The 14,981-nt window shown below is 37.0% G+C and overlaps 1 protein-coding gene across 1 annotated transcript in view; it reads left to right on the forward strand.

The window, feature by feature from the left end:
- cntn5 (contactin 5) overlaps window positions 1-14,981 on the forward strand; it is a 74,465-nt gene that overhangs the window by 33,339 nt on the left and 26,145 nt on the right. Inside the window, exons 8-10 of the mRNA XM_070905958.1 lie at window positions 3,530-3,733; window positions 8,464-8,566; window positions 13,445-13,626. Coding sequence (XP_070762059.1) covers window positions 3,530-3,733; window positions 8,464-8,566; window positions 13,445-13,626 — 489 coding nt within the window. The remainder of the gene's footprint in view (window positions 1-3,529; window positions 3,734-8,463; window positions 8,567-13,444; window positions 13,627-14,981) is intronic.

Consider the following 14,981-nt stretch of genomic DNA (forward strand, 5'->3'; position numbering starts at 1 on the left):
ACTGCCAGAATTCTTCTCTTCACCTTTCTCTTTGGGATTGTCAATAAACTCATCACTATTCATCAAGATTCCTATGACAACCAGTAATGTTGTTATTACTGTGCCAAGGTGAATGATTGTTGTCATTATTTATTTATTTATTGCATTGTATTTTGATGGTTAGTTTTTGTACCCGTCCGTTCTCCTATCCATCCATCCATGCCGTTCAAATGATGAATGTGATAAGTTATGGCAACAACAGAGCCAGAGCACAGATTCTCAGAGATCAAATTTGCTGGATCATTAGAAATGAAAAGAAATGTCACACAGCCAATTATTTCCCATAGGCAGAGCATGGACACCGCTCTGTAATAGCATATCTTGAATATCCCTCTCTGCAGTTGTCCCCTAATGTAAGCTCTTATGTGAGTCATGAATCATCCAAGCTTTCTGTTTGCATCAGCTCTGTCGTACCGCTGCACTGCACCCATGGGAATGTTTGCCAAGTGCTCTTCAGCACCCGCTCCCATTTTTGGATGCCATTTTGAATGACATGATAGCAACCAGAGAGTCAGTGACAGAATAGCTGATTAAAAAAAAAGAAGAGACAATTCATTATTAATGATGCTTAATGATTGACAGATTCAAATGTAGTGCAGATGTAGTTCTCCATTAATCACAGTACAGGTAATCACTGTACATATTTTACATGCTTTTATTTTTCCACCTTAACCAAGATTTTCTCTTGAATGGTTAAAAGTGTGATTGACATACAATTAGAATCAAACACTGGAAATGATGTTATGGAGTGAGATCAGTATAATGGAAAAAATGATTTTCTGTCATTAAGGGTTTGTTACAGTCAGGCTACTATAAGCTATAAAATTGACCCATGTTTCAGTCATGATGGCAGACTGTAAGACCCTCATGTTACATTGCTTGTATTAGATTTACCCACTGGATCGATACAGAATATGTTATATTCATAATCACTCAACCGTTAAAAGGGCAATTTAGAACAAAGAGATTTTACGTCAGATATCATCAGACCATGACCTTTGATACTGAGGTTAGTATCAAAGGTCATATATGGTGAAACACTGCAGTGAGTCATTTTCAAATCTTTGCATTCTTGCTTTTACAGTCTGACTTGAGTAGCTAAATTAATTAGGACAGCGGTTGTCAAATCAGCATTTATGAACCAAAGACGGTAAACAAATAAGAAAAAAAAAAAGATCAGACCTACAAAGTGACAGTTATGCCACGTAATAACATAGCAACTTTTAAGAAATTGCTATCAAAGGTTTTGGAAGGTTTCCAATTCCATTTCACTGTATTTCTGTGGTAAAAATGTACTTAAAGTGTAACCGCAGTGAGTTACAAAGTACTTGACAAGGTAGCCTTGGTTAATATAGTTTTAATAAAAAAACTACAAAACTATACAAAATGTGGCTATTTTTGGCAATATATATCTATACAAACAAGGGACTTAATAATAATCATACTACCCAAAGTTACAAAGTTAGCATTGCTTAAACCAACATTGGTAGAATATTTACTTCTCAGATGTTGGTGAATGGCAGGCCAGCCTCAACAGGCTGTTGAGCCTTTATTTTGATGCTTACTTTTCATGTTTACAGATGACGCTCAAATACACAATACTGGTAAGATTATAATTCATTTCTTCAACATTGCTGGCATGACATGAAGGATGATCTCCAACAACTAAAATAATTTAAAAAATGCCACCGCCATAAAATTTGCCGGTGTGATGAATGGCTCTGTGAGTCAGAGCGTGTCAGCGTTGAAATTCATATTGTATAGGGAGTGTTAAACAATGTTTGGGTTAAATTGGTTGTGGGAGGACTCAAAGACATTAAAATGCCACTAAAATTAGATAGGTCTCATGAGTAAAAAAAAATAATAATTTGGAATCACTGAGATGTGAAAAGTTTATTATATTTCCATTTCATGGCTTTGGATGCTTGTGATCAGTTATGTGTGTCTTTGGTAAATAGTGTTTTACTTTTATGAAGTATGACCTTTGAATAAAACCTATTGAAACTCTGGTGTCTTTGATAATGCTTTGTAGCAAAGACTTGTTATTTATGCTTAAAGCAGCAATATGTGTTGATTATTAAGTTATCATCCTCTACAGTTGTTCTAGTTTGTGTTGTTGATCTGGATTATAACTGTGTGCCCAATTCCTGTTCCCCCATTCCTGCTTGCCTCTCGTTATCAAGTAGTCCCCTCAGTAGATTAAACAAGTGATGCTGATGAATTTGTTGACCTGCAGTATTTGAAAAGTGTCCAGTATTTGATTCAGTTTTCTACCTTATTGCAGCCACTAACTTTGAGCTCACATCGAGTGTTGCATTGAGTTTAGATCTTTCAGATCTGAGCATCTTTGAAACAGCAGTTATTCGTTATTTACCAAGAGGACATTGATAGTCTAAAGAAAATATAGCTGAGCTTTTTCTCCCAGAACAGACAGCAGAATCAAAGAGTTGTTCAACATTGTAAAGCAACATTGAATAGATTAATTTGTCCCTGAGTTTGACAGTCATTTTTTTTAATATGATGATGGATGTGACTGTGGCTGTGTAGAACTATGCACAATAGACTCTAAGTAAACAGCATGCTGTGAAAGTCTGCTCTATGTTCATAATACTTATATTGCATCCATACATCCATCTTTTATCATTTATTAACCACTTAATCCTATTCAGGGTCACTTTGCCGATTAGTTCTGCCTCCTTTTTTCTTTGTGACTTTTTTTCTGCAAACCCACATATTTTGTTCTAAGCAATTATGTAATCTTTCTTCTTCTTTAACAGTTTAATTTGTATATCAGCATGCATTACTAAACACATAAGCACATCTGTGCTGCCAAGTCTGCCAGGGATCAGGAGTTTATATCCCAGACTATCGCACACTGTTATTCATGAATAAAATATAAAAGATTCAACCTAGATGCAAATAGCTTAATACTCTTTCAAAGCCCTGTCTTTTTTGGTCAGATTATACATTAGTTAAGAGAAGACTGCTCCTGTCAGACTCATTAAACATAGCAATAGTTAACATGTCAGAGCAGATTTTTGCTCTTTCATGCAGTGAGACCAGAAACACATGTTGGGTGCTTCAGTAATTATTTGCAATGCTTTGCCACAACCTCAAACAACAACTCAAACGAAATTGAATACTTCATATATTCTATAAATTTTGGTAAATTAGTTACATCTTTACATGGTAAAGTAAGTACATGTGTACCTGCTTAGCCAATACATCTATGATAATCCTTCACTAATCAGTTCAACAATGTATATTCACTGGAATCATACATAATTATGTATCATCAAATGATGATAACTTCCATTTAGTCAAAAAATAAACTTAATACCTTTTATTCAATTCCTTCAAGTATTCACTACATATATTTTATGAGTCTGAACAGACATGGACGTGAACTGCAACTTGACTGGTTGATGGAGGCAAACCACAGGGCAGTAATTCTAGTTCTAATCTGTATGTTCTCCACTTGCTTTTATAGAGATCATCTACAGCTGGGTGTTTAATGAGTTCCCCTCATTCGTGGCTGAGGACAGCCGACGCTTCATCTCCCAGGACACAGGAAACCTGTACATCTCGAAGGTGCAACCCTCTGACGTAGGAAGTTACATCTGTCTGGTGAAGAACACGGTGACGAATGCAAGGGTTCTGAGCCCTCCAACGCCTCTAACGCTGAAAACCGATGGTGAGGCTCTCAGATTTATAGCACCTCTCACACATGATAGGCCCTGATTTGTATGAATGCCCTGGGAAGACAAATCAAATGATTTTCATTGGATAAACCACACAGAACTTCTTCTCTCTGTCCATTTGAAAGTGTAAAAATGTTTAGATTTTGTTTCTCATTTTTTTTAGATCTATCACAGTGGTCCCTCCCTCTGACCTTGTTCAGCACAGATGAAAATCTAAAAGCCTATTTTATATTTTGCTGGTGCATTTTATTGTATTATAATGCATTTGGAGAAAAGATATCAGATCATATAGCTTAATAAAAGTGGGGCGGTCTTCTGCTTTCCACTGAGCCTCATGTTAGTGGAGGCCGTTATGAATTCCATACACACCATAAATAGATAGTGAGCAATGCTTTAACATTAGTGTGGGGAGCCCTCTTTGCTCACAATGTGCTTTGGTGAAACTGGCCATCAGGGAAATCATTTTCCAGCATAAAATTAACTGAATCAATGGCCCTTGCTGTGGATGGGATTTCGCTCTTTTATACTAGCCTCTCAGGAGCCATGCTGCTGAGCTGTTTGTTGGATTCAGGTGTGGATTTCACCTACAGGCTTTTACACCTGACTACACAGAGAAATGCCCATCACTTCACACAGGTGCCTGTCATTGTCAAGGTTTCAAAGAGCTACTGTGATTACATCCCCAGTGAAGCTGTGAAAGGGCCTCTGTGCCTCGGAACCAGGTTTGTTCCGAATGTCGCAACACAAATTTACTTCTTAAGGATTACATCCCTTCCAGCAAGATTCCTATTCTTTATTTGCATAACATTGTATGAAATGACCCTCAGAGACGTGCATAATACTTAGCACATCACCATGCTAAATTGGTTTGTGTCTCCCACGCACCAAGATGCAAAATACAGTCAGAAGGGCATGTGGTCAGTCTGCTGTTTAATATGGCTCATGATTGAATAAAAAAACAGAAAGATTTTTTGTTGTTTATTTTTCAACGATGAGTGAGGAATCAACTTTGCAGCCTCCATATTGTGATGTGTGGCTATGATACGCAGGCTGAAGGACAGCTCTCCTACCTGCAACACAACCTGGTCAAATCAAATCTCTACAGCTGTAGGTCCATTATGCCAAAGAATGTCTTGGCATCTCTTGCTCTGCAAATCTCATGATGTTCAGCAGCCTTCTATATTGTGCATTTGGGTCTAAAATGCTGGAAATTGCATTGGCACACCTCACAGCAGATTCCCAAATGTTCCCATGCCGTGTGCACCCCTCAGTCATTGGAATCTGACCAATCAGACACCACAATCTGTGCCTCAGTAAAATTGAGTGATTATTACACAGTAGACAGTTCAAGCAGGATCTGTGTGCAGCTCACCACTGTCAGCTCAAACACTGACTCTCTTAATCAAAACAAGCATCTGGGCTCCATTATACCCTGCTGGAAGCCATTGATCGTCAATTCGCAATCCACCTTGAGCAGAGCTGGGCTAAGCACTGAACCCTGAACTAATGCACTCTTTTTAAACAGACATACAGCTCATCTCAGAAACACACTCCCTTTGATTTATCTGTTTGGTGTAAATGGAAGCAAGTGCATAATTTTACGGTGGATAACAGTAACTTTGAAATGGCTCTGGATCAGAACACATGTAAAGTGTTTTTTAATAAAAAAGGAATACTACAGCAAAATGAAACCGCAGTAAATAAAACATTCTGATATTTGACACAGTCTATTATGTCATCTCATAGTTTTTGACATCAGCCATCATCCATATGTTGCCATGGTCTATCAGTTATATAGCGTTCTTTTGAGTAAAGGAACACAAGCTGGTTTACCAAGCAGCAGTTTATGTGTGCACACAGTTTATAGTTGTTTATAGTGATATGTTATAATTTTCAAACTAATTGACAGGTCATTTGATAAAGTGAATAACACTAAACAGTAATGTGAATTATCCATCTATAACTAAAGCTCTTAATTATGAATATACCTCAAATTTATGTTGTCAAAAAATGACATATTGTTAACCATAAACCATTGTTTTGTGTGTTTTTATGTGTCTGTACTGGTGGTGTTATTATAGTCATAAGACATTTTCTCTCTCTCCACACTGACAGTAATATCAGTGAAACATAATGTTTGCAGGCGCATGCTATCTCTGTATGGGCATGTTTTCTGTACTACATTGTAAATTGTTATTGGTGACCTTAGGCCCTGAGCCATATTGGATGTCAGCGTGATTTTTTACTAAACAACATATTTTTAGTGGTGTAGTCAAAACAACTCCTTGTCCTTTACCCTGAATGCACACATTCTGCTGTCAAGAAAGTAGCGACTTATAAATATACCTATGTCCCTACCTTTGTCTGAAGTGATAGGACTGTTCCTTTAAATGCTTTTGAAAATGTGAAAAAGTACTTTGAATATATTGTGTTTAATGAGAACATGCAGCAATTGTAAATGGGACATTTTCCCTGCTTGCATGTTAAATTACTGCCTTAGTCCCAAGAAAAAATGTTTTTTTTAGATATCTGATCATCAAAAATTCTCTATATATCTAATATAATTAAAGTCTCATTATCACAGATTATCTGGTATATTACAAAATGTTGTGTAATGTCTCTATTGTTCTTTGTATAAAACATGTCTGCGTTGCTAATGCAGTATAGATGGATCGATGCCTTCAGGGCAACTTCCTCAATGAGTACTACAGTAGGGATGTGACAATCCAATGACAATTAGGGACACCAGTCCAGCTGCCCAGGAAATGGCTGGACCAATTCAAGTTTATGGAGATGGAGAAAGTAAGAGATAGTTGTTATTTAGTTGTTACAATTTTAACTACAATTTTTACTATTGCAGGGGGAAATCTGATTTGATTATTTCACAAATAAAAAGGAATCAAATGTAGATTTAAATGTTTACATTTATGAAGTTTTCATATATTTTAAAGCAGGTGTAATGAATTTGTAAAAACGTTCAAACCTCTAAAATCTGTTTTGGAAGTTTGAAGTTATGTATTATTTGTTATATTTTCCATTTTCTTCTTGAAGTTTCAAAAGTTCTCCTGCGTTAGTGCTTCTAAGAGGCATCTTAAAACGCCTTGCTGTTGCTGGATCAGAGAGCTAATAAAACACTTTTTCAATGCCTGAGTCCCAAATGTAATTTTCATGTGATTAATAAATGAAACTGGAACATAAAATATAAAGCTACACTACAAATGAGGGTCGGTAATGTTTTAGCACACCAAGCCTAGACATTTCTTTCAATTCTATCAAGTCCAGCCACTGAGACTGAATATGATATTGAATATACTATGGCACGAGCCTATGAAATATTGCAAATTCATTATATGTGAAGGGCTGCTTTGGAGCCATAAATGTTGAGAATGAGATTGAAATTGAAAAGTTCTTTGGAACAAATATCATAAAACTCCTTTTCCATACATAGTGGGCCACAATTCAATACCCCCACTCCTTCTTTGCAGCATTCATTTTATCACATAAAAAGTGTCAGGTACACGTAGGAGGTGTAATTATGGTTTCTCAAATGTCACGTCGGTCATTTGTCTTACTGATCATGTACGTTACAGTGCACGTGGAGCAGCACTGCATATGGTCCGATATGTTTTGTTGTGAATTCAGGAAGGTGCTGGGGTTACCAGCGTGTCCATCAGTGGTGCTCACATGCAATGATTGTGTGTGCATTTAACATTCTTCTGAGCAAAATGCTCATGTAATATTCATATCGCAAACTCCCATTTAACAAGACAGATAATAGTAATTAGATCTCAGATGAAGGTGTTTTCCTTTCTTTCTCCAAAGTTGCTCAATGCCATCTGACATATCGCTCTGGCAAATGGATATAAATGGCCGCCTTAACATACAGAAAACAAAGAAAACATGTCCTCTGGCTATGACTTAGAGTGGAGGTGTTAGTCATAGTGCCACTTGGCAAGACTGATAACATGTTATCACTTGTGTCCTTCACAATGTGTTTGGGAATTGTAGAGTGGATTACTAATTCTGGAGGACAATACACCTCGTTTCCCTGTTGTCACTGGAGAACATTTGTTAGTACATCATCTTAATGGTTTATTTTCTACCATTTCTTGTATAGTAGACTTTGCGGTCATGCATAGATGGCAGTATGCTACCTATGCAAAATTTGGCACACATGACTGCACATGACTTTGACTACATAAAAATAATACCAAATGACAAATGTATTAAAATGTAGTATACCACGTTTTAAACTGTATATGCTTTATTCCAATTTGTACTCTGTTTTTTGTAGAGATCAAAAATGTTTCTCTGTATTTGATCTAAGCCAGCATCACTAACCCTATTAATAAACAGTGCATAAAGTAAAGCTGAATAGATGAGGGATATGCCAGATGGTGTGCATGATGTACAGTCCCAAACCTGTACACTGCATGATTCAATGTACCATGTGTAGTTTGAGAAGCCTATACATCAGGAATCCTCAGGAAATTTAGATTTGCTGCTTCATTTTTTTTTCCTTCAGTTGTTGCTTACATACTCATAAAACAGGTACTGGGGCAAAAGGAACTGAGCATCCCTTTTATCTTTAAATCACTATACCCAGTATCTGTGTAGCACACAGCAAGAAAAGATGAGGATGATGGGAAATGGGGGGGTAAGTAGCCGTTTCAATCCGCTTGGTTCTAATGTCTGCAATTCCTCTTTCTTTAACCTTTTCCAGGTGTCATGGGTGAATATGAGCCCAAAATTGAAGTGCATTTTCCGACATCTGTTCTGGCTGCCAAAGGAGTCACTGTCAGGCTGGAGTGCTTTGCTCTGGGGAAGTAAGTAAACAATGACATATTGCACAAATATAGGTAGTTGTTTATTACAGCAGTATCATATTAATCACCAGGAGCAGTAAATTACAGCCTATCACTGCTCTGTTGCTGAGAGATCCTTTAGATAATACTCCTTGTGTTGTCCTCTCTTCTTTAAATTACATTATTCCATTACCTGAAAGGGAACCAGGCATATCTTGTCTCCAGGCAGGATGTTAAGTGAGTGTAGAGAAGTGCTGCATCGTAGCTCGGCTGTTAGATGGCATGTTAGTGCATGGGGGGAAGACTGAATAGGGAATTCAGCCCTAGGGACCCATGTGTTCTCATAATTGAGAGCCCTAATGTATCTGTGTTTCCTGGGTGCTTTCAGGGTCTGTTATGAATGTAGAAAGCCAAGGTTATGTCTGGGAAAAAAAATGAAACTGGTAATAGTCTGTCTGCCAGGAGGGAAAACACACTTTTGTCTACAGAGACTAACATCCAAACCACTTACCATCGTTACTAAAGTTAGCATTGCTGGCTTCATGGCCTCATGATTTACAAAACTATTGCCTTTTTCAATCAAAATATATTTGAAATTGAGTTTTTTAATCAAAATAATTGTAAGGAAGTCACTTTCATTTGTAAAATTTGAACATTCAAATCAAATATAATTACTAAACATTTTCAACCTGTTCTACTCCAAAGCAAGGTTGAAGTGGTTTTTGACATTACAAGAAATAATGTAATATTTTATCATCCCTACTCCTTTTTGTTTATGATTATTCAGCATGAATTATTCATCACTGAGTCCTATCTTAAGTGCAAACAGTCTCTAATCTACAGATGACTAAGGACCTCATAATTGTTTACCTTGATTTCAATTAATTATCCATATCATCGCAAGTCATTTCCTAAATATATAGACACTGCTTTGTCATCTCACACCCCTTAGTTTTTCCTATCAAGCATGCAGGAGTTTTTGGATGCTTGTAGAACAGCCAAACAGCTTGAGTCCTTGCCCTGTTCTTCCCTCAATGAAGTAATTTGTGCATGATGGCTTTCAGTCAGACAGTGATCCCAGTGACTTACCCTTTTACGTAGAGATGAATGATTTATCAATGCACCCTATTAAGAAATGCCAGTCTTTATATAGAACTGAAAATGAAGTTAAAATGGGTTTTGTTCTCCTGTTGATCAATATTTATGATGGCACCACTTGCTTAGACAGGACAGAAAAGCTCTTTGTGTGTGGATGCCAAAATACCTTGATGTGATTGTCTGTTGAGATATTTACCAGTGACAGTACTTTGTAGGCCACAGTCAAGGGCAAAGAGAACAATGGGACAATGATATTGAAAAACAGAACAATAAAAATAGTAAATAGTAAAATAGTTGCATTCACCTTACACAGTAATGTTATTTTTAGTAACATCTGCAAGACTGCAAGAAGATTATTAATTATGATTTTGTAACTTGTATGTTTGTGAAAGTGGATTCTCTGTAGAATGATAAACATTGTTTGCGATTGTGGGGTATCTCTGTGCCTCTGTGAACAGGACCTGTGTTCAAACAAATGATGCATTAACGAGGCTCAATGGGCATTTTCCTAGATTGCATGAGAACTGTCAATAGACGTAGACCAAATTTACTTTGCTTCTACTTTAAGCAGTCAGAGTTGCAAACCAAGTACCGCGCTCAGTTCAAGACAAAGTATATGGCGCTGTTCATTGTCATCTTCTGAATTACTAGTTTGCTGGTTTGTCTGGCTTCCAATTTACAATCAATGTTTTCTGGATGGAAATCTGTAGCAAAAAAAGTTGCAAGATTCATGCTTCTGTTACACAAACAGTTAGCCTTTACCGGCAGTTTGACAGTGTACAGTATACTGAAAACATAGTTTGTTTGTCATTTTGATTCTACACCTTTATTGCCAGTCAATACAAAACAGTTATCATTCAGCCAGTGTTTTCTTTTAAATATAGGACTATGATTATAGCCATCTATAGATGATGATACACTACCTACAGATTTTCAGACAACACAAATTCAATTTAAAACCTGGCTGCGCAGTCTGATTTACAAGAAACTCTGGAAAGTGCAGTGCTGTTAGCTGCATTCATTTTAAGAGATATTGGAGTATGAAGTTCATTGCAGTTCAAAAAACCTTGTACATTTGATGGGTTACACATTCTCCCACTCATTTCCACTTAAAATATAGTATGTGGCATGTGGTGGATGCTTTCATCTAAATTGCCTTAGAGTAGAGCATATACTTTTAGTTTCAGTGACCCCAGAGGGAATCAAACTCTTGAAACCCTTGCAGTTACTTTCCTCATTGAGCAATACAGGACTACAAGGACCACACTGTCAGCAGCAACAGAAAGTGTATCTTAATGACAATACATTTTATCATCTTTCTGCTGTGGTTAATGTTGTGTTTGCTCTGATCATACAGGTAAAATGTGGCTTTGTGTTTCAGGTAGATTCTCCCTAAAATAATAGTGTAGACATTCCTAGAGGACCAAGAAATTGAGAGCTTAGCAAATGAGCTAAATTGTGGGACAATATGTAAATCTTAATGATCTGAAGCAAACCAATTCTCCACTATATATTGGTATTAGATTTCATTTTCAACCTTTATTATGGAACAAGTCCAGATGAGGGCACAGCAATTGTGTGGAATGCTAATTAAGATGTAATCTACAGAGCTTGCTTATGGGCACATTTAAATTGAAAACTGTAACACCTTACATAAACTTGGGTGTGTAGCACATTCACGATGTTAGGGTATGAAATACCCACACTTTGATAATAATGGACATGACCTGAGCTTCAGAGTTCAGGAGTTAATGCCAACAGTTTCATACAGAAGACACTGACAGGCACAGTTTCTCGTTTCTAAACTGAGTGAGCCTATTCCCTCCTGTCCACCACCGGCCCTGTGAATGCGTACAGGCTTGGTACTCATTATTCAGCCTCCAAAGAGAAATCCTGCCATGGAGTCAGGAAGATTCACCCTCATGTTCCAGCCCCTCAAGGTCGCTATAGATTTGCTCTGTTCTCTGGCTAGTTGAGAGTTTAGTTGGAGCAAAGGTCTCTAGCAAAATTCTCCATCAATAGCATATAAGGAAGGGCTTCATAACAACTGCATGCCATATTCATGAGTACTGGTTCAATCTCTGTGTCTGTGGTTGGCATTTGTTTACATTGTTCTTACACCCCCACAGGGGCATTAAAATGAAAATGCCAAGCACTAACAAATGGACCCACATTAGACCACAGATATTTGATTTTACCTCAGGCCCCAGATTTTGCCCCTAGTAACCATACTGTATGGGGGAATATTTCTTGTTGATTGACCATGCTAGTAAAATGTATAGCCGTCTGTACTGCAGATGCTAGTGATGACAGTGATAGTTTTCTACATTATTTGACTCTATTAATGGATGAATAATTAAAATAGGTGATTTTTACTTTGTCAGGGATTAACTGGAATCCATGTTACATAAATATAAATTAAAGTGACAATATTGTGACAATCTATTTATCTGTGAATGTGTCATACATCATCATATATGTTGTATTAAGTATTGTATTTCCACATTTTACATAGATATTATAGATAAGGAAAAATCAATATTTTATTTATTATCGATCAAGACATTCATTTCTAGCCACAGAACTGCTTCCCCAAATTTATGTGCAGAAATGTGGGGCTCCAATAACTGAAGTCCGTTTCAAACTACTGGCTATTATTCAGTATGTTGCTTCACACCCTCAGTGACGTGAGGAAACCTAAATGCATGCTGCAAGGTAATGAATTAACTATTCAAAAATACAAAGTAAATGAAAATGTTTAAACCAATAGTCTACAAAAGAAATATGTGACACAAAACTCCTGTCCCAAATGAAAAAAACACTTGCTTTGTTTAATATGAAACATGCTCTGAATCCTAATTTGAGTCCATTGCAGCCAAGAGCACTTCAATGTCCTTGTGAATTTAGAACAGATAAAAAAGCTCAGGGATGTAACATTTCCATCTTGGCTAAATGATTGATGGGTTCACTGGAGGTTTGTATGGTGTCACATTTCCATCTTTCAGACACCTGTCAAATCTAGTTGTCATACAAGAGCACTACTGATACTGGACGCATAGTAAGTCACTCTCTCTCTCTCTCTCTCTCTCTCTCTCTCTCTCTCTCTCTCTCTCTCTCTCTCTCTCTCTCTCTGTGCAAGTCATTTATTATAAGGATCTATAGGGCAATCCATGAATAAACAGGGATAGATGACATTTCTTGAACACTAATCATAAGAATCACTCTGGCTGTTGTAATAGCCTGATTTGAATATTGTCCCTGTCTCTCTGAAACCCGGGGTCTAATGTGTAGGTTGTTTGGTTCAGTAAATATATTACAAGTGGTCAAAAGGTCAGTGATTCACATGTAGTGCAGAACCAGCATTAAACAACATTAACATTAGAAACTCATTGTGGTGTGTCAATACAAATGAAGGACTTTTTTCAGTATTGCAGATGTCTTGTTACAATTAGATGCTATTATTTTAAAATGTCTCATTGTTTGCTACAAATACAAATATTTTTCATCATTGAATAATCAGATAATTATTTATTCACTTAGTCATGCAGGCAAAATGTGTAAATGCCCACAACCGTGATGTCTTCAAATTACTGTCCAAAACTCAGGTAACCTGATTAAGGAATGAATTGATGGAGCATCAGACACGAGTTCAGCCTATAACCGTCCACTCATGCAATATATAAAATTGTAAACGGTTTAAATTGTTTGCATCTCACAGCCCATACTGTGTGTAAATACTGCTTGTTTGTCTTTTACACTGTACTGTACTGAGTATATAATCCCACTCTTCCCTCCTCACAGTCCAGTGCCAACAATCACATGGAGGAAGATAAATGGCAACATCCCCAAAAAAGCAAGACTTCGGAAGTCCCAGGCTGTGCTGGAAATTCCAAACATTCAGCTGGAGGACTCGGGAACTTATGAATGTAAAGCTGAGAATCCAAGAGGAGGCACTGCTTTCAAAGGACATCTACAGGTCTACAGTGAGTCTGAGCATGCTCTTATTCTCCGTTCATTTGTTCATCTTTTGCTTTTGTTCAGCCATTAAACATGGAAGAGCACAAGTATTGTTGAATGTCTATCTAGCGTCGAAGGAACTTTTTTTGTAAGCAATTTTTTTCAATTTGCACAGTTTTCAAGGATTTTTCATGATATAATCTTTGCTAGTTATTCTCAAATTCAAGGCTGTCCAGTCCAAGCACTAATTATACATCCATCGCAAATAATAAATAAAGAACAAGTGTCCATTCTTTTTACTGTCAGGTGTGTGTTGTTCCCGGCTAAAATGTTCTGAGCTACTTCTCTGCTTAGTTGTTTTAATACTGTAGACTGTTGCAGTTGTTCTTTGTCTTTTTCAAAGATTTCTCATAGTTGTTTTTTCTCTAGTAGTTACATCCATTTGGACACTGCTTTCTCTGAATTTGCTGAGCACACCTATTTCTTATTATTTTTGTCACTACAAAAACATACGTTTCATTTAACATATTGGAATCAACTGTTGGAATAAGATTACACATTAATTATAGACCAATAATTATGACCAAAGATTCTTGATTTATTTATACTAACATTGTAATGTTCTCAGCTTACATCTAATGCAGGTATACGCTACAATTATTTATTTGACCAAATCTAGGCTAGTCACCAAAAATAACAATTTTTATATCATTTTTAACAATGAGTAAACAATAACTAGTAAAGCATAACTAGCAAAGTACGGGCTTTCCTCCATCTCATCCATTCTGCCTTTCACTTCCTGCCTCATTTTGAATTTTGAGCGCCATTGAAATCACATGTCCTTACGACATCCTGTGAATGAGTGATTCAGCTACAGCTTATAGAGCATCTAGCATCTAGAAATGCCCGGAGAAAACAAAAGCACCACATTTTGTGTAGCTATATGCTATGCGAATCCATCTGTTTAGCCAATAAATCTATGATAATCCTTCATTAATCAGTTCAACAATGTATATTCACTGGAATCATACATATGTATCATCAATATAGTAATAACTTCCATTTAGCCAACAAATGCACTTTATACTGTACACTTTATACTACATATATTATATGAGTCTGGACAGACATGGATGTAAACTGCAACTTTACTGGTTGGTGGAGGCATACAATTACTGCCTTTGCCCATGACCATAAAGTTATCTATGAGGGTGCATATCCCCCGTCCCTCTCTGCCTGTGCCGTGTGCACAGGACCAAGATAATGGACAGCTTCAGCCTTGGTAGGACACATTTCCAAGGCCCTGCACTTCTTGGCAACCTCCATTCTGTTGACATCACAAGGAGAATAGGGAGCCTAATTTGTAGCAGCCTCACGCTAA

The sequence above is a fragment of the Enoplosus armatus genome, chromosome 5 (genome assembly GCF_043641665.1).
Source record: "Enoplosus armatus isolate fEnoArm2 chromosome 5, fEnoArm2.hap1, whole genome shotgun sequence".
NCBI lineage: Eukaryota > Metazoa > Chordata > Actinopteri > Centrarchiformes > Enoplosidae > Enoplosus > Enoplosus armatus.